The 25,107-nt window shown below is 33.1% G+C and overlaps 1 protein-coding gene across 4 annotated transcripts in view; it reads left to right on the top strand.

The window, feature by feature from the left end:
* The window catches only part of LOC142337184 (uncharacterized), a 203,365-nt gene that overhangs the window by 62,840 nt on the left and 115,418 nt on the right, over positions 1-25,107 (top strand). For all 4 annotated transcript variants that reach the window (XM_075386306.1, XM_075386303.1, XM_075386304.1 and 1 more), the window contains exon 4: positions 6,442-6,529. In XM_075386306.1, the coding sequence (XP_075242421.1) occupies positions 6,442-6,529 (88 nt within the window). The remainder of the gene's footprint in view (positions 1-6,441; positions 6,530-25,107) is intronic.

Here is a 25,107-nt window from a genome sequence, read left to right as displayed (position 1 = left end):
GCCATCAGCTCCATATATCCATTTCCTCAATGCCAGGCCATACTCTGCAGGTTTGTGACCACTGTATATACGATCAAGGTTTTTGCCGTTTATGCCAAACTGAACTGCAGGCTTTTTCTCAATTAAACGCAGCAAGGCGGCCTCTTCCAAATCCTCTACCTCCAAGGTATTCTCCTCACCAACCTCAGCTGTAACGTTTCCTAAATCTTGAAACCCATCAACGCCAGCGAGAGCACCCGTAACCTACAAAAGAAACCGGTATAACGTTCATAATAAGAAAAATATCGAAACAACTGTTGAAAACTATTAATACCATTCAGGTTGCGCTTGATGTTGTTTATGTCCTCAATTGACTGACTTGTGGTGCTTTCGAGGAGGGTCACAAGATTATGCATTCGCTTTTCATTTTCTAAGAGAACTTCGGTAAAACCTTTATGTTTCGCACAGCACTAAAATGCAGAAAGACAAAATATTGAATGTAATGTTTTTTTTTATTATATGCTTTTGAAATGAAACATACCGAAACCATTTTTAACTTCTTGACTTTTGAGGACTGAGGGGCAACCAAATCATCACTTTCTTTGTTAGCTGCTTGGGTAGAATCACTTAGAGAAACTGGGTCGTCAAGTTTAAGCTGTTTTCTCAATTCACGAAGGTCTGCAGTATAATCATCGGTGCCATGCTTCAAAATTTTACAGGTACGCCATTCATTGCCTTTGAATAAACGCGCTTCTTTGCCCTCGGTTTTTTTGAATTTGTCAGACTGACTCAAGTAACCCCACATTTCAGAATCCGTATCAATGATTTGGGCATCATCTTTTTCGTCGCTCATAATCAGCCAATAGTATTTATTGTCCATTTTCAAGACCTGAAATTCAGAAACAACGTTGTGAAACTGATGACACATTGTTACAACAAAAGTTTTAGTGCCTTTCCAACGCCGTTGAGGTTAAACAAACACTAGTGTAATTAAAATAAACTAATTTAGAAAATCCTCTCGACTAAAAAACTTCAAACTCACTAACGAAGAGTTTATCTCTAATCAGAACTAAATTGCATGGCATTTTAGATCTAACAATGATCTCAAATACCGTTAGGGATATCGCTGTCAACTAAATCATCTGAAAGTACGGAGACCGTCGATGGAAAGCTATCGTCAGCTGTCAGATCAACCATTTCAACTTTCGCGTTTTCAAGCTCCCTTTCTCTCTTTTTCAATAGCTCAATTTCTACTTGAAGTTGTCTTATTTTCAGCCAAATTTGGTCTTCCTGTGACTGGCGCACTGAATTTTTATCAACGTTCAAACGAGGCCTCTTACAGGACACTCTGCCAGATTCTTCTATCACAATTCTTGTTTGCTGCATCAAGAGAACTAAAAAACCAAGCTCCGCTGAAGCTCATGCTAAACCCAATTTTTTTGTACGCAAGCTATACCGAAAATTTCTTGTACCCTTAACTCTAACTACACAGGGGATACTCCACATCGAGTTTGGTTTAATTTGAATAACTCCTTGACCCGATGAAAAATACTATATTTAAAAATTAAAAATTCGAAATAATCGCAAATTTCCGTATGAAATACTAACTTTTTTCCTAGGCAAGCTATACCAAAAATTCTTTTTGTTTTACAATCTAGTTACCCATGGGATACTCGATACCGAGTTTGGTTTGATTTTGGACAACTCCTTGACCCGATGAAAAAGACCTATTTTTAAAATTCAATAATTTCAAGTTATTCGAATAGCAAATTTCCGTATGAAAAACTAACTTTTTTCCTAGGCAAGCTATACCAAAAATTCTTTTTGCTTTACACTCTAGTTACAAAGAGGATACTCTATACCAAGTTTGGTTTTATTTCAACAACTCTATGACCTAATCAAAAAGACCTATTTTTAAAATTATTTATTTAAAATAATAGCAAATTTCCGTACGAAAAACTAACTTTTTTCCTAGGCAAGCTATACCAAAAACTCTTTTTGTTTTACAATCTAGTTACCAATGGGATACTCGATACCGAGTTTGGTTTGATTTGGACAACTCCTTGACCCGATGAAAAAGACCTATTTTTAAAATTCAATAATTTCAAGTTATTCGAAATAATAGCAAATTTCCGTATGAAAAACTTAATTTTTTCCTAGGCAAGCTATACCAAAAGTTCTTTTTGCTTTACATTCTAGGTACACATGGGATACTCCATTCCAAGTTTGCTTCAATTTGGACAACTTCTTGACCCGATGAAATTTCTATATTTTTGAAAATAGAATAAGCGTATAATAAGCGAATAAGTCGAAATTTCCGTATGAAAAACTAACTTTTTTCCTAGGCAAGCTATACCAAAAATTCTTTTTGTTTTACAATCTAGTTACCCATGGGATACTCGATACCGAGTTTGGTTTGATTTGGACAACTCCTTGACCCGATGAAAAAGACCTATTTTTAAAATTCAATAATTTCAAGTTATTCGAATAGCAAATTTCCGTATGAAAAACTAACTTTTTTCCTAGGCAAGCTATACCAAAAATTCTTTTTGCTTTACACTCTAGTTACAAAGGGGATACTCTATACCAAGTTTGGTTTTATTTCAACAACTCTATGACCTAATCAAAAAGACCTATTTTTAAAATTATTTATTTGAAATAAGAGCAAATTTCCGTACGAAAAACTAACTTTTTTCCTAGGCGAGCTATAACAAAAATTTTTTTTGTTTTACAATCTAGTTACCCATGGGATACTCGATACCGAGTTTGGTTTGATTTGGACAACTCCTTGACCCGATGAAAAAGACCTATTTTTAAAATTCAATAATATCAAGTTATTCGAAATAATAGCAAATTTCCGTATGAAAAACTAACTTTTTTCCTAGGCAAGGTATACCAAAAATTCTTTTTGCTTTACATTTTAGGTACACATGGGATACTCCATACCAAGTTTGCTTCAATTTGGACAACTCCTTGACCCGATGAAATTTCTATATTTTTGAAAATAGAATAAGCGTATAATAAGCGAATAAGTCGAAACTTCCGTATGAAAAACTAACTTTTTTCCTAGGCAAGCTATACCAAATATTCTTTTTTGTTTACAATCTAGTTACCCATGGGATACTCGATACCGAGTTTGGTTTGATTTGGACAACTCCTTGACCCGATGAAAAAGACCTATTTTTAAAATTATTTATTTGAAATAATTGCACATTTCCGTATGAAAAACTAAATTTTTTCCTAGTCAAGCTATACCAAAAATTCTTTTTGTTTTACAATCTAGTTACCCATGGGATACTCGATACCGAGTTTGGTTTGATTTTGGACAACTCCTTGACCCGATGAAAAAGACCTATTTTTAAAATTATTTATTTGAAATAATTGCACATTTCCGTATGAAAAACTAAATTTTTTCCTAGTCAAGCTATACCAAAAATTCCTTTTGTTTTACAATCTAGTTACCCATGGGATACTCCATACCGAGTTTGCTTTGATTTGGACAACTCCTTGATCCGATAAAACTTCTATATTTTTGAAAATAAAATAAGCGTATAAAAAGCGAATAAATCGATATTTCCGATTGAAATATGAACTTTTTTTCTAACAAAGCTATACTACAAATTCTTCTTGTTTTACGCTCTAGGTAGACCTGGGATACTCCATACCAAATTTGGTTCAGTTCGGACAACTCTACGACCTAATCAAAAAGACAACTCTTATGAAATAATAGCAAATTTCTGTACGAAAAACTAACTTTTTTCCTAGGCAAGCTATGCCAAAATTTCTTTTTGTTTTACCATCTACCTACAAAGGGGATACTCTATACCAAGTTTGGTTCAATTTGGACAACTCCTTGATCCGATGAAATTTCTATATTTTTGAAAATAGAATAAGCGAATAAGTCGATATTTCCGACGATAATTTTGACAAGTTTTTACCTATTTCCAAAAAAGTATCTGAACTTTTTCAATCACCGAACATTGTTTTGGTGACCAAATCGTCAATTTTAGTCCAATTGTACTCATTTTTGGTGTGCAGGCTTCAATTTAGCCATAATTGGGTATGAAATAAAAAAATAGACTGAGCGCAGCATTTTGGACAAGTTTTCAATTACTTCCAAAAAAGTATCCGCGCTCGATGAGGCTTAACTTTTTCGATCACCGAACATTGTTTTGGACACGAAATCGTCAAATTTAGACCAATTATGCTCGTTTTTGGTGGGTATGCTCCACTTTAGCCACAATTCGTGATAAAATTAAAAATCCGGACTGACCGAACTAATTTGGACAAGTGTTTACCTAGTTCCAAAAGTCTGGACATGAACGCACGAAAGTCTGGTGAACGCACGAAGGTCTGATGAACGCACAAAAGTCTGGTGAACGCACGAAAGTCTGTTGAACGCACGAAAGTCTGGACATAAACGCACGAAAGTCTGGTGAACGCACGAAAGTCTGGTGAACGCACGAAAGTCTGTCGAACGCACGAAGGTCTGGACATGAACGCACGAAAGTCTGGACATGAACGCACGAAAGTCTGGTGAACGCACGAAAGTCTGGACATAAACGCACGAAAGTCTGGTGAACGCACGAAAGTCTGGTGAACGCACGAAGGTCTGTCGAGCGCACAAAAGTCTGGAAATGAACGCACGAAAGTCTGGACATGAACGCACGAAAGTCTGGTGAACGCACGAAAGTCTGGACATGAACGCACGAAAGTCTGGTGAACGCACGAAGGTCTGGACATGAACGCACGAAGGTCTGGTGAACGCAGAAAGTCTGGACATAGGCACTTTCCGTCTGGGACGGTCTGGACATAGGCACTTTCCGTCTGGGACGGTCTGGACATATCGACTTTCCGTCTGGGACCTCAACCTGGGTATGTTGATGAACGTAATATTTAGTTAAACATAAATGGTAAAGAAACATTGCAGACATTACTCGAATAAAAAATCGTCCTAATGATGTAGCTTAACTATTGTACCGAACTGCTACATAATATTCCCAGTAGTTTTACCAAAAACTGAAGCAACCTATCTTGAATGTTTTTTTTTTCGTTTTTTTGTCACTTGTCTATAATGACAATAAAATCGTTGCTGACATCTGTTATGACAAAACCGCAAGTCAGATCTTCTAAGATAACCGTCATTGTCCAGAATCTGGTAACATCTTGCAAGATAATAGTCGGAGTTGAACTAGAGAGGCCGAGGTGAGCGCCACTGCCTGCACATCATAGATTCGGTTTCATCGAACGAATGGTTTTTTGATCTATCAATAAGATTTGTTGAACAATTAGAATAATTTAACTCAATTTTTTCCTGGCCGGCCAACTTTCCTGGCTAAGGAGCAGGGAGTCCTAGCTAAGGAGCAGAGAGTAGAGTCAGAATGGTCGCATTTAATATCCTAGAGGGAAAGTAGTTCAAAATAACCCAGATAATTCTTTAAGTTGACAGATTGTCTGTTAAAAATTCGATTCTCATTTTCAACATTTGTTTAGCGGAGAACAAACACAATTTTTTTAATTGGTAATTTACATATCATGTATAAGGCGCTGCAATGGGAGGACTTTTGAAGAAATACCCCTCTGGTCAAAACTGCGACATAAGAGTGGGCTGCAATGAGCTTCAAGGGGAAGACTTTCGAGGAATTACCACCCCCCCCCCCCCCCCACCAGTGTAAGAGTGAGGGGTAATTTTTTAGAGGCGGTAAAATTGTGTAAGAATTGGGCTGTCAAGGGGGATAAACTGATGTAAGAGTAAGGGGGTAAAACATGAATTAACCCCCACTCGTGCCTCGTACATCTTTTGATCTGTCAAGTGTGGTAAAATTATGTAAGAGTTTTTGCGTATTTTCTTCATTAACACCTCTTTCTGGCATCATTTTAACCCCCTTGACAGACGAAAAAGGATGCATGAGTTAAATTATCTTTCACTCCATCACTCATACATCATTTTACCCCTTGGCAGCTCATTGCAGCCCAAATAGATGTCAGCTGCGTTTTCCTAAAAAATCCTCTCGCTGCAGCCCCACTCTTACATTTTTTGGGCGGCAAAATTCGCCGAGGCGTGTGCGCTCAAATTGTCCTGATCAGACCATTTCGGGTGCACACCTGACCATTTTGCGCTTGAAATTACAGGGAAAATTGGAGCGCATGAGCGCACTTGAGTCTGATCAGACGCGGAATTGAGCTCACTTGAGTCTGGTCATAAATGGCTTCAGGCGCAGCTGGGTCTGATCATAAACTGTTCGAGCGATCATATCATAAGTGGTTCCAGCGCACAGAAACGGTCGACCGCGATTGGGTCTGATCAGAGGCCCTTTAATTCTTAGAGTGTCTGCTCATAGGCACCTTCAATCCAAGAAGGTCTGCTCATTGAGATTTCGAGCGCCCATCTCAACCTTGGTGTTCCAGACTCCACGAAAATAGCGTGATTTACATCAACAGCTATTCTTTCCATTTGTTTAGATGCTGAGGCAGTGCAGACATGGTATAAATTTGATGGATCAATTCTGGTGCTGGATCCTGGAAAAATGGAGACAAGCAAAGATTATAAGTACTAAGTTTACTTCCTCTAACAATCAAACTGTACCCAGCTTACTGGTTATACAACGTAGAGCCCCCCCCCCCCTTGTAAACTTACCCATTTAGAATTTGTACCCAAAAAATATAAGACTAAGGGAGGGCAACAGGGCTAATTTTCTGCAAATTCCCCTCAAATCACTTAAACTTTTACTTTTTTTTTTTTTTTGGGGGGGGGATAATTCGATGCAACATTGAAGGGTGGGGGGTAATTTGGGGGGTGAAATGATGCAAAGGTAGTGGGGTAATTGGGGTAAAAACGATGCAAGCGCAGGGGGTAATGGGAGTAAAGTGATGCGAAAGTAGGGAGGTAATGGGGGTAAAACAACGCTAGAGTAGGGGGAGGCAACAGGGGGGGTATAAATTTCAAGGTAATTTACGCAGGAGTTGGGTAAAATGATGTAAGATCTAAAGCTTCTCCCTTACTCGCGATTATCCCCTTATCTTACGTAATATAAGGGGATAATCGGGAGCGAGGGAGAAATTTTAGCCGGTTACCCCACAATACAATTACCCCCCTAATCGTACATCGTTTTACCCCCAAAGACGATTAGCCCCTACTTTTTCATTAGTATGGGTGTTCGTCAAGTGGATTAATTTCGACACGGGTTCCATATACTCCATTATATACATTGTTTTAACACAAAAAAGATTGTTCATTAGTATAAAGAATATATCACCTAACATATCACCTGTAGCTTTAGCCTCTTTTCTTTTTGCTATATTATACTCTATATAACAGTTTAAACATTCAATCTTATTATTTTGCAACTTCTCTTTAATTGATACTCCTCTAATCTCATGCCATGTTCTAAGTACCATTCTAACATGTCTCCATCAATAACATAATTATTTTTGTTATATTTTGTAACAATAATTTCTAAAATGGTTTACACTTAACTTTGTCAGAAACTGATATAGAGTAGATTGTTTCATATCAGCCTTACTTTTATCAGGAAAGAATGGGGTTTTCTCACATAACTATTTATTATATTTCATATCAATAACAAATAAGTAAGCAATATCATTGGTAGACTTAGTTATTCTAAAATGTCACATTCCGTTATCTCAACCTTAGTTAGCGCTTGTATCTTCGCTGCTGCATAGAATGAATTGAAACTTAAACTTATGTAATAAAATCTCTTCTTCAGCCTTATATCAATCTATTGCATGACTATTATTACATACAAAATAACAAACAATTAGAACTGATGCTAATCCACCTCTAATACCACTTTGAATAGTATAGTAAAAACTTATGGTATCTTCTTTGTAATACTTTAACTTAACAACAGAATCTTTCATTCCACATAACCAAGTTAACCCAGTAGTAGAATACGTACAACAATGATCAGTCTCATAGTACTATAATCACATCTTCCGAAATTTCTCAAACACATCTACTATTAATAGTGCATCTGTTTTAAGATATTTCATCAGGCAGTCTTGAAACTTCTTGCTTCCTATATCTCTCCAATCTTTTATAGCTTGTTGAATATCACTCTTACTTATGAGACTTTGTTCTAACTTCGAATAGAAGGCTTCCTTAGGTGGTAACTTTTTATCATTTGAAATGACAGAACTACAAACAACTCATAAGGGAAAATATGTTCCTCTTTTTAATCTATAACCATTTAATGTTTCACAATCAACGTTCATTTTTGTTCTACTAATAGCATCTAAACTAAGAGGACGGGGAAACTTAGCATATCCGATACTTTTGCACATCCCAGCTCTGTAATAACATAAATGCCATCTGTTTTTAGCACAAAAATTTATTCTAATCCCTTTAGTAAGTTTGTTTATAACTAGATGGTTATCACATTTAGATCCTTTATAGAATTCTATAGCTACTGTTGTACACTTAGACGAACAATTAAAATGACGATAACCTCTAAAAACATTCAAGTAAATCTATTATAATGCAATGAACAATAAAAAAAGCAACCTTGCTCACATTCAGCTAGTTTATTATTACAACAAGTACATCTGTGTCCTTTTACTGATTCTTTTACACTATCTTCAGTTAATGGTATATTCACTTTAAAGTTTATCCTTAGATAGATTATTAAAGTAATCAATTTCATCAGCGAATTATTCGTTAGTATAAACAATTCTTGAATTATCTATATTAGCAGCAAAATATTGTTTATATACATCTTTTAATATCTTGATAACCAATCCTAACATATTTAAACAATTTACTGGGACATGTCTACCGTCAACTATTTTAAATTCCGAGTCAGCATACACAGCAAATGATACCCTAATCTTATAATGATGCTTATCAAAAAATTAAGTAACCATCAAGATGGACTATTTGTCTGCCATCATCATTAAGTAACTCTGGTTGTTTATTTAACGAATTTTCATTTGTAAATGATTCACACAATTCTAAACAAGGACACCAATTATGATTTGTATCATAATTGAATGACATTTGTATGCTATTTGTATTCTGATTTGTATGACAAATATTGTGATTTCGTAATAGGAAACATAGATCTTTACATAATACAAAATGTTCGTTGCGTTTTAGTATGTTACATCCGTAAGGAGTATCATGATTAACTAATACTGGGTTAAAGAATTTACTTTCTGATATACTAAATATATTGAATTCTTATATATCTTTATTTAAATCAGATACGTTCATTAAATGATTATAATTTTAAAGTGCCTGAGTTGGTAATCGTATCCCATTAATACATGCTGCTTTATTGTATTTACTAACTCTATCACCCTTATGATTATCTGAATTTAAATGTTCTATCAAACACCAATAAAAATCCTTAGTCATCTTCATCCTGTTTAATAATTTGATTAGATTTAATTGGTAACTCGAAATATGATCCACCAAGGATCGCATTTAGTATAAAAGTACATCTAAATTTAAACGTCTGTATACTCCAACCTGATAAATTTAGTTTTTTTCTTGCATTTTTGTTTCCTTCACTTTTCAAAACCAAATCTTCTGGTGGTATTATATATTCTAGTTAATGTCCAGAAATTATACACTTTATCTTTTAAATCTGTAGGTTTAAAATAATTTACTATTCGACATATATTTAATTTGATACTACGATCTGTTTTAGATAATTCTTCCAATTAAAAACTTAGGGTTTTCATTGTTTTCAATCATCTTATTTAAAATTCATTCTACATTGTAATTTTATATCAGTAACATTAATAATGCATTTATTATTATTTTCTTGTCTAGCATTAACATTACTTTTTACTAGATTTTTAATATTTATAATGACTATTTCTATTGGATTATCTAGTATCACAATTGAAAATAACTATTACTAGATTTGGTAACTCTTTTTATCAATCCTTTTAACGCAGTATAATATACAACAATCTGTTGCTCAAAGAATTTAGTAGTTTCATGAACTTTTTCTATAGCATCACACAATGGTACGCTTTCAAACAACTAACCTATAATTCTCTTCATGTTTACTTGAGTCATTATGTCTTCAAATTTTTAGTTGGTACCATATCTTCACCAAAACCACACCAGGATTTATTAGTCATTTTATTATCTTTAGCAATATTCTTTTAACAAAATTCTCATTAGTAATTTTATTATTATCACTAGTATCAATATCACAAGTATCAAAATCACTTGCATCACTATCACTATCGGCAAAGCTGCTTCGCTGATTTTTATTACAAATATAATCAGTTTGTTGTATATTAGTATTTGCACAGACATTAGTATTGGTTCCCTTCGTTAAACCCACTTTTTACGCAGATATTGATTACCGCTCTCACCTAACATCAAAATATTTAACTCAGGGCAAAATACAGCCAATGTGTTGCTCAAAGAAATTAATAAAATCATTAGCAATATCATGACCTTTTCAAAAGCGTCATAAATAGTATTCTTTCTTAAAACCAACATATAATTCTCTTTGTTTTCTTAAGTTATTATGGGTTCATACTCTTAGTTTATACTATATCATTACAGAGATTACATCCAGAATTATTAGTAAAATATTCATCTTTAGCAATAGTATAATAAACACTATTATCATTAGCAATAATATTAATGTCATTAGTATCAAAATCACTAGTATCACTATCACTATCGGCAAAGATGCTTCTCTGATTATTATTATTAATATAATCAGTTTATTGTATATTAGTTTTCGCACAGTCATTAGTATTGGTTCCCTTTATTAAACCAAGCAATTTACGGAGATATTGAATCGCGCTCTCGCCTAATATCAATACTTTAAATTTTAGGGCAAAATACATCCAATCTGTTGCCAAAAGGAATTAGTAAGATCAGTAGCAATATCATGACCTCATCAAACGCGTCATAAACAGTATTCTTTCTTAAAACCAACATATAATTCTTTTTATGTTTCCTAAATTATTATGGGTTCATACTCTTAGTTTGTACTATATCATTTAAGAGACCACGTCGGGAATTATTAATAATATTTTCATTTTTAGCAATAGTATAGTTTATACTGCCATCGTTAGTAACAGTATTATTATCACAAGTATCAAAATCACCAGTAGCACTATCACTATCGGCAAAACTGCTTCGCTTATTTTTCCCAATTATATGATCAGTTTGTTTTATATTAGTATTTGCACAGACATTACTTTTGGTTCAATTTGTTAAACCAAGTAATTAACGGAGATATTGAATCCAGCTCTCACCTTTAGTCAATACCTTTAACTCACGCTAATATACATCCACACTCTTGCTGAAAGAGATTAGTAAGTTCATTAGCAATATCATGAACTTTTCAAACGCGTCATAAACAGTATTCTTTCTTAAAACCAACAATATTTTTATTTATGTTTTCTGAAATTTTTACGGGTCCATGCTCTTAGTTTGTACTATATCATTACAGAGATCACATCGGAAATTTTTACTAATATTTTCATCTTTAGCAATAGTGTAATTAACACTATGATCATTAGTAGTAGTATTATTATCACTAGTATCAATATCACTAACATCAGTATCACTATCAGCAAAGCTGCTCCGCAGATTACTATTTCTAACATAATCAGTTGGTTTTATATTAGCAATTGTTGCATTAACTTTTGTTTTCGTTTCTTTTGGTAAACTAAGTAGTTTACGAAGATATTGAATCCCGCTTCCACCTTGAGCTTTCTTTTTTAAAAATTTTTTGAAGTCATTTTAAAGTCATTTTTTTGAAGATTTATTAAAATTGTTTTAGAAGTTAAGACAATTGCCAAGATAAACCGTATTTATATCATGCATGTGATGAAATTATTACGTTTAGAGAAAGATATAATCTAGTGAGTATGCATCATAATAATCCTAATCATTATTTATTATGTAAAATGTGTAAGGTAAATCAGACTCAATCAAACTATAGATTTAACAATTTTAGATGTAGATTTTGTGTTTATCTTCATAGATATCGATTTACTCACAACAAAGATAGATTTAAGGAACAAGTTAAAATGTATAAAATTACATCACACGGACTGAAAATTCAATATACCTACGGTACCCTGTAGTACTGATGTATCACATGCCGATTCATAGTGCAGTGAATTAACACTCTGTAAAACCCATTGTGTTTATCACCTCTTGTTTCACCTTACCATTCAATCGTCCTACGATTGATTAAAATAGTGACCGGTAGTTTTTGCCTTGAGCACAACTAATACACTGGCAGTGATTTGCCTAATCGCAGAACTGCGTTTGCGTGGTAATTGAGTTTGTCACTAAACGTATTCCTTCTTGACTTGATTTTCTATAGCAAATACGACTAGCGTTTTGATTGCGTGTACGACATGGCGCAGTCAGATTCAAAAGGTCGCACGACTTTGGGTCTTGAACCATTCTGGGAAAAGCCCGACAGCAACCCATCAATCCATTTCGAGATGTGGAGAGGCCAGCTCAAGATGGCCTTGCGCATAGACAAACATCGAACTAGATAACTTATCCAAGAGAGACCGACGACCAAAGTCATTTACCCCCCCCCCCCCCCTCACCCGAACCTGTAGAAGAACAACCAGTCCAAAATCCGACGCAGACGATGGAAAGGGAACGACTAACGAGGTATCCCCAGGCAATAGCTAAATGGAAAAACAAGTGTGATCAAATTGACAGAGTAGTAGTCTTGTGCGTCAATAAGCCATGTGACATGGCAAATAGAAAGCCAATACACTTATTTACTTCAACCTCGGAATCAAAGGACGACAAATTTAGTCAAGAAAGTTCCCCAATACAAATGTGGAGACCAAGTCAACCTTAGAGATATGGGACGAGTTTGAGCAAACGTTCATCCGCCCTAGAAACGTCATGTTTGATGGGTGCGTGCTGTTAACCCGCAGCCTACACCGCAGAGAAACAATGGAACAGTTCACTTCAGCACTCACGTCCCTAGCCGAACACTATCAGCTAGCCCATTTGAAAGACGAGCTCCTAAGGGATAAATTCACCTACAACATGATAGACCACGAGATACTAAAGGAGCCGTTGAAAACAAAACTTACCGCAGAAAAAGCCCTCGAGATAGTTCTAAGCATCGATCTAGACATAAGAAGTCAGCTAGCAATTCAAGCAAGACAACCAGTAGAGGCGTCAACAACTCCATTCATCGGCCGGGAGGAACCAGACATGGAAATCTCTAGTTCACGATACTAGGTTTTAACTAGACCACCAGCAACACCCCTTGGTCTTACTAGAGAAAACAGCAGACTAGCGAACATCAATAACAGAACCCCCTCCTATAACTGCAGGAACTGCTGAGAACCATGGGACGTCAACCATCGAGCTAAGCGCCAGGCAATCAGTCAAACGTGTCGCAGATGGAACGAACCGAACCACTATTAAAAGGTGTGTAGGTCAAACTTGAGCAGACAACAGTTCCAGAGATCCGTAAATGAAGTCGATAAAAGTCGATCAAGGAATCGATCAATCGTTGCAAGAAAGAAACATAATTTCGCTTGACAACGAAATCCGTTCGACGCACGACGACTCCGCTGATGATTTAATCAGGACAACGCTAACGATTGCCAAGATGACTCCGCCCTAGGAGACATAAACACAATCTTCCCGCAAGAGCAGGCCGAACGTTAAAAACAGCATCCTGAGTTCTGAAGAAAAATCCAGTACATTAAAACTTTTGTCAAAAAACTATATCAGTAACCTCGTCAACTTTCAACTGTTATGTTATATCTTTCTTTTTCTCTCTAGAGGGGAAAATACCCCGTGTTTTTGGTGTATCACATGCCCATTCATAGTGCAGTGAATTAATACTCTGTCAAACGCAGTATTTACATGACCTTTTGTTTCACCTTACCATTCAAATGTGCTTTGATTTATTAACATAGGGACATGTAGTTTTGGCCTTGAGCACAACTAATACACTGGCAGTGAATTGCCTAATCGCAGAACTGCCTTTTCTTGGTAATTGAATAGTTTGTCACTAAACGTATTCTTTCTTGACTTGAGTTTCTATAGCAAATACAACTAGCGTTCCGATTGCGTGCACGACCATTCCTAAATTGGATACCAATGAGTTCTATTTGAATGACCCTTATCTGTCTGTAGGCTTACATTTCGATGATACAATTTTCTAATTTAATCCTATTGTTGGTTACTTCTTGGATGATGACATATTTTCTACTTAATGTCCAGAATTTGAATTCTTTTTTTTCGAACTCCGTAGGTTTAATAAAATTCACTCATTCACTTGTAACAATTTTTATATGAGAATCTTATGTAACAAAAACCTAATTAATGTTCATTGTATGTGGTAATTCTAATTCCAAACTTCATTGATGGAATTAGTGTTATTTTTATTTTTAGCCTTAATATTACCAGATACTGGATTTATAATGACAGCTCTTCTTCGAATATCTAGTATTACCTTTTTTAAAATATCCATTACTAGGTTTAGTAACTGGTTCACTGTCGACAGGGTCGCCACTACAGTGAAACAAATTAGTAATGCCTTAAAATTATATTATTTATACGTTTCTTACGTTTGAATATGAGTCCCTAAGTGTGAATGATTTACCTTTATTTTTTATATGGAACATTTATATCCAAAATTATTAGCAATGCGACTACCCTTTACTATCGCATTGTTTATATCTTATTTCTCAGTTCTTTTAATATTTCGTTAAATCAACATCACCTTTCAAATACATATTACTATTTAGACAGTATATCAATCCTTTCAACGCAGTGTAATATACAACAATCGGTTGCTCAATGTAATTAGAAGTTTCAGGACGTTTTTCCTTAGCATCACACAACAGTATTCTTTCAAACAACTAACCTCAAAATCTCTTCATGTTTACTTCTTCATATGTTTAGTTGGTACCATATCTTCATCGAAATCACACTAGGATTTATTAGTACTTATTTTTATCATTAGCAATAGTTTTGTTAACACAATTGTCATTAGTAAGAGTTTTACTATCACTAGTTTCAATATCGCATTTATCGTTATCACTAGTATCACTATCACTATCGGCAAAGCTGCTTCGGTGATTATTATTACTAATAAAATCAGTTTGTTGTATATTAGTATTTGCACAGATATTAGTATTAGTTCCCTTTGTTAAAACAAATAATTTACGGAGATATTGAATCTCGCTCTCACCTTGAGCCTCCAAGTTTATAGAATAAAATTTTGAAATATTTTGAATTTTCAGAATCTAAAAATGAGTGTCAAATGTGATAAATTATTAACACCAAAACCATGGTGTAGAAGCTGTGATGATAGCCAAAATAAACGCTATATATGTCATGTATGTGATGAAACTATTACTTTTAAAGAAAGATATAATGATCATATATCATATGCATCATAATAATTCTAATTAATGTAAAATGCGTCAGGTAAATCAAGTTATATCAAGCTATAGATTTTAAACTTTTAGATGTAGATTATGAGTTCATCTTCATAGATATAGATTTACTCATACTAAAGATAGATTCAATGAAAATTTTAAAATGCATAATATTTCATCATATTATTTGAAAATTTATTATGGATACCTAAAATGGATACCGATAAATTCTGATGGATTAACCCTAAACTATCTAAACTATGGTTAGGTTTGCCTTTCGATAATACAACATTCCAATTTAACCCTATAGTTGGTTACTTCTTTGATTATGAATATAAATGAATTAAAACAGTTCTAATTAAGAGAATAGACAATAGTAAACATGACAAGGAGCTATTGGAAAAAATTCAAAACAGAGAATTCAATCATAATAATAAAGATGATTTTGTTAAATTATGTAATGATCTATACCTTGAGGATAAGATGATCAAAACAAACTAATTAGTTTTATGGAGCTTTTGAGCCTTCTAAAATGATAAAAGAAAAAGGGTGGGCTTTCTTTCTTATATTTGGATTAGTTGTCATAAAATTTATAAAATATGACCCATATGAAGATTTACAAGATATGTGTAATAGAAGATATAGAAATTGATCATAGGAACCTATGAATTAAGTAAATTTAACTTCGTTTTATATGGTTCATCAATTGCAGGTAAGAGAACACTTATGAAAGACCGTTGTAGTCAATCTGAAACTGCTGATGTGTTTTGTCTTGATAAAGATGAATGGAGAGTTTAATTAACAATTTCAGCTGATAATACAAATCTATAAGAAGATATAGAAAGCACTTCTGATAGCTTATTTATATTTGGTGATTTGAGGGATAATTTGAGATAAACACATATAAATTGACTCTATTCAAAAGGTAGACATTCTAATACCACTATAATATGAGCTGGTCATACAGTAACAGATCAAAATACTAAAGTAAGAGAGAATCCACCAATTGTTTATTTTGCAATAAATAGTTCACAAAAGGTCTTTGATTGAGTACAAGAGGAATTTAAGATTAACTCCAAATTATATTGACTCAGCCATTACAAATTTGGAACGATACAACATGATCAAATAGGTAATTGTTGTTATTATGTATAAGATAAAAATAGGAAAAATGCCCATGATTCTAGACCTGGTGATATTCACATTGAAGAGTTTATTGACCATAATTCATTTAATGAAAATGACTATGATGCACTAAGTATGTATTTAAAAGACAGATTGATTGAACCATTATATAATAAACAAAAGAATCTAATGTTTTGCTTTGATTTATATCCAGAGTTCAAAAGAAAAGATTAATATTTTTATTTTCATTATGTTAAAAAGCATGTAATTAAATTCACAGAGGAATATAACTCACAAAGAATTTTTGGCTATTACTGACGTATCAATTGCTTTTATTCATATCAAATATCGTTTCAGTAGCAGTTCTAGTTATGTTAATACCAAAGTATAGTTATAAAGGATATTTAAAAAGTTATTATCACTTTGAAATTTGGAAAGAAACTAACATTTGATTATGAAATAAGAATCCATCAAATAACCCCGGGGATTTTTACATGATAGTTTCAGTATTAGCAATTGCTAATATGTATTCGAATGAAGCGTTGTAGATCATCTCTTAGAAAGTTTTAATATGTAAAAGAATTATGAAATTAATAATAATAAAGAACATGGACTAGAAAACATTATCATTAGTATCGCTGAGATACAATAAAAATATGTATGAAATGTGAGAATAAAACATATAGCCGCCTCATTTTAATGTAGATGTAAAAATCATAATAGATGATATCCTACAATAGTACCTAAATATAGTGATTATAGAAATATTCGAAGTCATAACAATTACAATAGTAATACTGTGATACCAATACTAATGATCCAACGACTGACTTAATGATCTTCCAGATGGTAGTAAAAATTATAAACTATTATACATAATAATGAAAATTTACTAGATAGTGTTAAAATGATGTTTTACAAACGTTAATTGATAATGAGAGTATAATAATGATGAGGTTATTCGATATAAATATTATATGTAAGGTCAATACTAGTAAATTTTTATTTCAATACAGCTATAACTACTAAGTGTAAAACAACTGAAACTAGACCATGTGCCAATTCTAATAAAAACTAAGTTTGTACTGAAGACTATAGAAGAGTTATTAGTGTTATATCTTGTTCAGAACGAAAAAGCTAGAGGGTGGTTTTTTAATTACCAAAAATAGTTTTAAAAGCCATCTATATTCATATTGTAAAACAATATAAATTTAATATTTTATTTTAGTGTCCTGTTGTGTATATCATGTATTGTGTATATTTTTTGTTATTTATTATTAGAGTGTGTTGTAATGTATATATGGTATCATAATGTTATTCCCAGGCGATCACGCGCATAGAACAATACGTTATAAAAACATATATAAACTCCAACAAACTGAAATATACAACAACACATGATATACACTACACTAGATGATATACACTTAAATACAATATAATATAAAAATACTTTAATTTTGATTTAAAATATAATTTTAGATGTCTGTTCGAAACATTTTTAGTAAATAAACCACAATTATAGTCCGCTTTTTTGTTTTAAGCAAGATAAAAAACAATACCTTTCCTATATAATTCTCTACAAATTTTATTTATGTTGCAATAGCATAGATTCTAGTTTTAGTTTCTTTGCATTTATTACAATGAGTTGTATTACCATATAAATTTTTAGTAATGTCATTACATCTATTACATTTTTTATATTCAGTAACCTCTCATTCGATATTAAAATTTTATTATCAATTAATCTTTGTAAAACATCATTTTCAAAACTATCTACCATTTTTTCTTTCATCTTATCTATTAGATTATTACTTGTAAAACTATCTTGAAGCTCATTAAAACTATCATTGCTATCATGAAAATTGGTAGCATCAGTAATCAGCATTACTCTTGTAATTGTGACTACTTCTAGTATTACCAAAATCACTATTTTTATGTACTATTTTAGCATATCTTCTATTATAATTTTTATCTCTATCATTAAATCTCAGTGATAATCTTGATAATATTTTCAAATTCACATTCTTTATTATCAATAATCTCTTAGTTATTATCCCTGCATATTAGCAATTTCTAAGAGGCGATTTACGAGACAACTTTATTCGAATAGATATTAACAATTGCTAATAAAGAAACAATCACAAATTAATCTTCGGTGTTATTTGATGGATTCTTATTTCCATAACCAATTGTTAGTTTCTTTCCTTTATTCAAAGTAATCTTAGTTTTATCAATATTTTAAAAATCTATAACTTTGGTATTAACATCATTAATATCACAACACCGATAATATCTGCTATGCTAGTAATAGCTAAATATCCACCATGAATTTCATTACGTTAATTTTTATGGCTGTATGTATATTAAAAAAATTTTTATAATTTATCTATAACTTTGAATTTCAATATAAATCAAAATAAAACATTACCTCCTTTTTTTAATATTTAATGGTTAATCAATTCTTTTGAAAATATACTTAGTGCCTCCTAGTCATATCCAATAAATGAATTATATACAATGTTATTTTTTAATAGCAACACCACCATGTCTGAATTGATAAAAGTTTCCTAATTTTTTTATATAAACTTTGATAATTATCTATATGATCAAGTTGTTTTATGCCTAAGTTTTAGTGTCTGAATCTATATAACTTTAAACTTATCGTGTACTTTATCCAAGAATTGTTGTGAACTATTTATTGCGATGTAAGTCATCGATGTAATCTATCTTGCTTCAGTATCTAGATCCAGTACTGTATAACCTGCATTTTTTTATTAGTATTAGAATTTTTAGCTTTTAATATCATGAGTGTTGAATATCTGTGTTCATCTTAAATTATTACCCATATCATAAAAAATAATCAAATTAACAGAACAGCTTTCTCTATCTCCAATTGAGATAAATCATCAGCTGAAAAAATATTATAATCTCTCAATTCAACTTTATCATGATAAAACAATTGGGCTGTTTCATATAGTGTCTTAAAAATGTTGTTTTACATAACAAAGGTACTCCATATGTCTCAAAATTGTTGTCAATTGTTTCATAGGTTATAGGTCTATGTAGCCTAAGTTTTTCGATAGAATCGTCATGTTGGTCAAATATTATAAATACTCTGACAACTAATGCAAATATAAGAATGAAAACGCATCCTATTTCCTTTATCATTTCATACGTTAAAAAAATTCATAAACCAAATTAGTTTATTTTGATTATCTTTATCCTCAAAGCAAAGATCATTAAATAATTCAACAAATTGATCTTTTTTTATAGAAATCAGTGGTTAAAACTTTTTCCAATAGCGTAGTATCATGTTTACTATTCTTTATTAGTTTAATTACATCTGATTTAAATGATCTATCTTCATCATCAATGAAGTTACCAGCAATAGGATTAAATTGGAATCTCCTATCTTTGAAAGTTAAGCCTAACCATAGTTTAGGATCATTCAAATAGAACTTATTGGCACACAATTTAGGTATTTAAAAATTTCAAATAATAAGATGCAATATTAAACATTTTAAAAGGTTTGCTAAATCGATCTTTAACATCGAATTAAAAAACATTTTATTAGATCTGTAGTTATTAGTTAAATCTGTAGTTTGATATAGGTTATTAAGCCTGTAGTTATTTACTAAATCTGTAGTTTGATATACTTTGATTTACCTTAGATATCACACGTAAAAAATAATGATCAGGATTATTGAAAGTGAAACTCAAATGATTATATCTTTCTCTAGATGTAAGGGTTTCATTACATACAAGTCATATAAGGGGTTTATTTTGACAATCATCACATCTTGTATTCTATAAATTTGGAGGGTCAAGTTGAAGGCGTCATTCAGTATCTTCGTAAATTACTTAACTTAAAAAAGGGAACTAATGCTCATTTTGGTGCAACGTTTGCTGTTATACAACCAACTGATGATGTTAGTAAAAAAATTTTTTTGGAGCAATTTTGCTGATAAGGGCGATACGTTTTTTAATACTAGTACTATTGATGCTAATCATATTAACAAAACACAATGTGATTTCTTTAAGGATATGTTATCAGCTACGAATTTGAAAAGACATAATAACTTAAACAAACATGAAAACATTTACAGGTTATTTGTTATAAAGAATACTGTTGATGCTGCTATTGAAAACGGTTGTGATAATACTAATGATTTTGCTAAATACTTTGAGCAACAGATTGATGCATATTAGCCTGAGTTAGTGGGATTGATTTTTTTGTCAAATTTTAATTTGTATTTTAATGGTAATGATGACTATGTTACCCACGTAAAAACTAAGCAACATGAAAAAACAGTGAGATATTAAAAAGTAATATTATTGCTGATATAATTGTTCTATATGCAAAACAAAGTTCAGTTTATCGCAATCAAGGACTCAGTTTCCAACTAAGAAACATATAAATAAGATTCAAGGTATTACTGAACCAGTTCCACATAGTGGCATCGCTGTCGATAGTTGACCAGTTAATAAATTTAGTAATGGTTATTTTGATATTTACAATACTATATACTCAAATAGAAAAGTCATTATGAATCTAGTGAACACCAGATAAGGTTAAAGCTAGACAACAAAATAATACTAGATGTATTAAAAAAGTGAATGAATTAAGATTACAACATAAAACGAATTTTAAATAAGTTATAGCTAAATAATAACTATGAAGTGTCTAGGTTCCTAATTAGGAGAAATACATAAGACAGGCCTCAAGTCAAATTGAATAATTGATTTAGTAAGTTATACTAAACTTACAGATTTCGAAGAAAAGAATTTAAACTCTAGACATTAAGTATGACATAGAAGACACCGGAAGATCTAGATGAATGGAACATAGAAACAATGGTGCAAGGAAGGGAACTAGATTAATGAGGTTGGAGTAAAGAGAGGTTTAATTTTGAAGTATGTTTTTTCTAAAACTTGTCCTGGTGGTGGATCATATTTTGAGTTACCGTTTCATTCTATTCATTTTTTTAATAAACAGAAGGAAGACAATTATTTTTTTTTATGGTTGTTCAATAATGTTCCTGATTACACTACAGTGCAATCAACAAATAATGCTCCAACAAGGGAAAAATTCATACAAATTATAGCGCCGAATAACATGGCGCAGTCGCAGATTACTCAAAACTCCTATCGGAGTTCCGTTCTTTGGGAATCAGGAGACATTTCCAGTCAGAATGGGGACCATGGCTTGAGTCGTTAAAAATGGAAATAATGGACAGCAACAATCTCGAAGTTCATGAACCTGTCAAAGTAAAGCTTTCAATAGTGTACTTTTTCTATCCAACCTTCCCGATATACAAGGATCCCTTCGAAGGACGAACGGAAGACGAGGAGAGACAAAGACAACAGAGGAAGAAGAGAAGATGGCTGGACTGGGAGAACGAGTGCAATCAAATTGAACAAAGAGGGCTGATGGTAGGCGTTCACTGGTACGAGGCAGACCTAAAGGTCAACTATTCGACACATTTACTAGTCAATAAAACACAAAACTTGATAAATTCCAGTTCTTCAGGTCCATGCAGCAGTCAAACGAATCTCTCGAAACCTTCTACAGCTGCGAACAAGAACTTGGGTTGCTTTGCAAACTCGAGAATCTAGATGAAGATCTAGTAAAAGATCCGTCTTTTCTAATATGCGTAGTTCAAATATCCAAATGGAGCTACTCTCAGAAATGCTTACTCCGAAAAAATGCTGAGCTACGCCATCAAAAGAGACAGAAGACAAGCAAACAAGCAAAAGATATTAAAGGCAAGCTCAAACTGAAACACGATATCTTATGTGTGACAGAACAAACTGCAAACCAACTCAACAACAAGTATTCTGTAGAAATCAACACCTTGCGGGAAATGTGGAAAAGCATTCAGTATGGCTTTTCTTCAAACATGCTTCGCAGAAAACACACAGTAAAAATTATATAGGAAAGTGGTCAACTAAACATTGCTCTGCGCAGGAGGGAAGACAATCTTGTCAAACACAATTTAGCCCCCAAAATGACATAATCCACAACAAACAAGATGGGTCATACATGTGAAGAACGACACAACAGAAAGCGATCAAACTGAAAATCTTGTTGACGCAGAGGCCGCCCTCTATATTGAAGAGCTACAATAGGACTGCGAAATTGTTAATCTTATGCGCCCAAAAAAATTTCTTTCAGGGAAAAACCAAGCGAACGTCAAAGAGTCAAACGGAATTTTCTGAATGCAAACAATATCCGTGTCCCAAAAGTTATAATGGCTCGTGGACACAGGATCTTTTCAACATAGATAGAGCAGAATAAAAGGAGAAAAATTCCGAACACAACAACTAGACCATAAAAAATAAAAAGAAGCTACAGTTGCTTCAAAAACTAAAATAAAGATATTATGGGTGTCTTACATTTCGACGTAAGGTCTGGATCCTTGTCAGCAATTGACTGTAATACCCTGACAGTCAAAAACTGAACTAATATCCTTATGGGGAAAGACCTGTTAGCAAAATTGAGCTTCACGCTCATTGCAAAAAAAAACAAATGCAAATCATTCAAAAGCATTCAACCAATATAATGTCCAAATACGGAAACTTACAACAAAATAAATACTGTGACTGATCGAAACAATCAAGAATGCGCTGCGTTGCCACCAAAACAGGCCTAGGAGCCTGCCTAGAAAAAAATTTTGGTACTTTCTGGCAATAGTTTCGCAAGTCGTTTCCTACTATCTGGAATCACGCTATAGTACTAAAGAACTTAAATTATTTGCAGTAGTCTGGTCGTTGGAACACTTTAATTACTATATTTACGGTGCCTAATTTTAACTGCAAACGGACCGTCAAGAATTTATATCCGAATGAAAAGAAAAAAGGGGAAACAAAACATATAAAGCCGTTTAACCCTCTGGATATGGTTTTTTGATATTCCACTTCACAGTAGAACACGTACCAGAAAAACATGGGATTAGCTGACAATTTAAGTCAAAGTGCTTTATGCAAAGCACCCTCCACCCCCATCTGACAAAGACAGAAACTTTAAAATCAGCGCAAAAGAGAAATTGAAATTCTCCTTAATACGAAATGCGCTAACTTCAAATGGTGCAAAATTTACAACCAATCACAACGCAGACACTAAACAAGTCGCGATTGACGTAATAAATCCAACACAATTGATAAGCAAAACAGTCGCTGTTTTTGCCTCAATACATCTTATAATCAGTCGCTTTAATGTTCATACTAAAACAACACAAAAACAAATTTTGTTAACTCTCCATCAAACAATAGTCTGGTTGCAACTACAACAAGAAATGAGCACCTAAGTGCAAATTCTAACGTACCTATCATTAACTGACATCGTGACCCAAATAAAGCTTGAATTCTCCTAATGGAGCCAGCCCCAGATAATCAAAAACAGTACTCCAATTCCAGCTTACAAACTGTGTTTACATCCAATGAAGGAAAAGCTATAGATCCTATTGACCCATCTAAAATTTTTGAGTTATTCGAGGCATTTAATGACACTCCTAAATAACTCAAACCTATCATAGATTTAGTTATCGAAAAGAAATGGCAGTACTAGAGAAAAGTAAACCCACTTTACTTTCGCATTAGTGTGGCGACCTTGCTGTTACCACTACAAACTGTCTTATCTATGATAACAAATTGATAATTACATCCTTTCTTAAACAATTAGTCCTTTATGCAATCCAAAGAAAACACCCTGGAAAAGCGAGAATTCTCTCAGTAAATATTCTGGTGGCGCAATATCTTCTCGGAGAGAGTGGCTAAAGGAAAATCATGTAGACACTGCATAGACAAAGGTAAAAACCTAATACCTAATTCCAAATTAACAATTCGGTAACTTACCTTCACTCTCAGAACCAAATCAAGTAATCTAATTGGATTTCAATGCCTTATAAATTTAACTTTCTAAGCAGTTTTTTACTGGTAACAGTTTATAACGCTACTGTATACTCGACGGTATTCCTAGATCTATCCGCTGTGACCAAGCACAAGCATTTAGAGCGAAAGAATTTGAAATTTTTTTGCAAAAACATTTACATTAAGCTTAAATTAGCTCCAGCTGGAGATCATCGATGAACGGGCATGGTTGAACGTCTCATACAAACAAAAAATCGCCCGCTGGAAAGTGTTAGACATTGTCAAACACTGGAGCAGTAATATGCTAATTCCGAAACTTGCAAATATTATAGAAAGTAAACGCCTAAAAACTTACAAAATGACTAGAGTGACACTTTTTGAGGCATATTTTGGTCAAAAACCAAACGCTGATTTAACAAATATTGTTACAAGTCCGTCCATAAATAATCTTTCATATCATAAACTCAAAAATTGATGTTTAGGCAAACGATTCCTTCGTCACGACGTTTTGTCCTAGAAGGAAAGTGGAGAAGGGACGGATCGTCTGCAGATTAACTGGATATCCAGTACAGACAAGATATCTTTCCACCTCCTTCTCCCACACGGATATACTCAGAAGACTCAGAAAACATGCTAATTGTGCAAAGATCACCAATTGAGATCATACCATCAGAACTCCATTTCTCCATTGGGGACAAACAACTGAAATAATACAAAAAAAGGAAAATGAAGCGCTCAAAGCGATTG

The sequence above is a fragment of the Convolutriloba macropyga genome, chromosome 3 (genome assembly GCF_964194025.1).
Source record: "Convolutriloba macropyga chromosome 3, txConMacr16.3, whole genome shotgun sequence".
NCBI classification, from domain to species: domain Eukaryota; kingdom Metazoa; phylum Xenacoelomorpha; order Acoela; family Convolutidae; genus Convolutriloba; species Convolutriloba macropyga.
The sequence above is the reverse complement of the archived record's forward strand: the minus strand, read 5'-3'. Positions and strand labels throughout refer to the sequence as shown.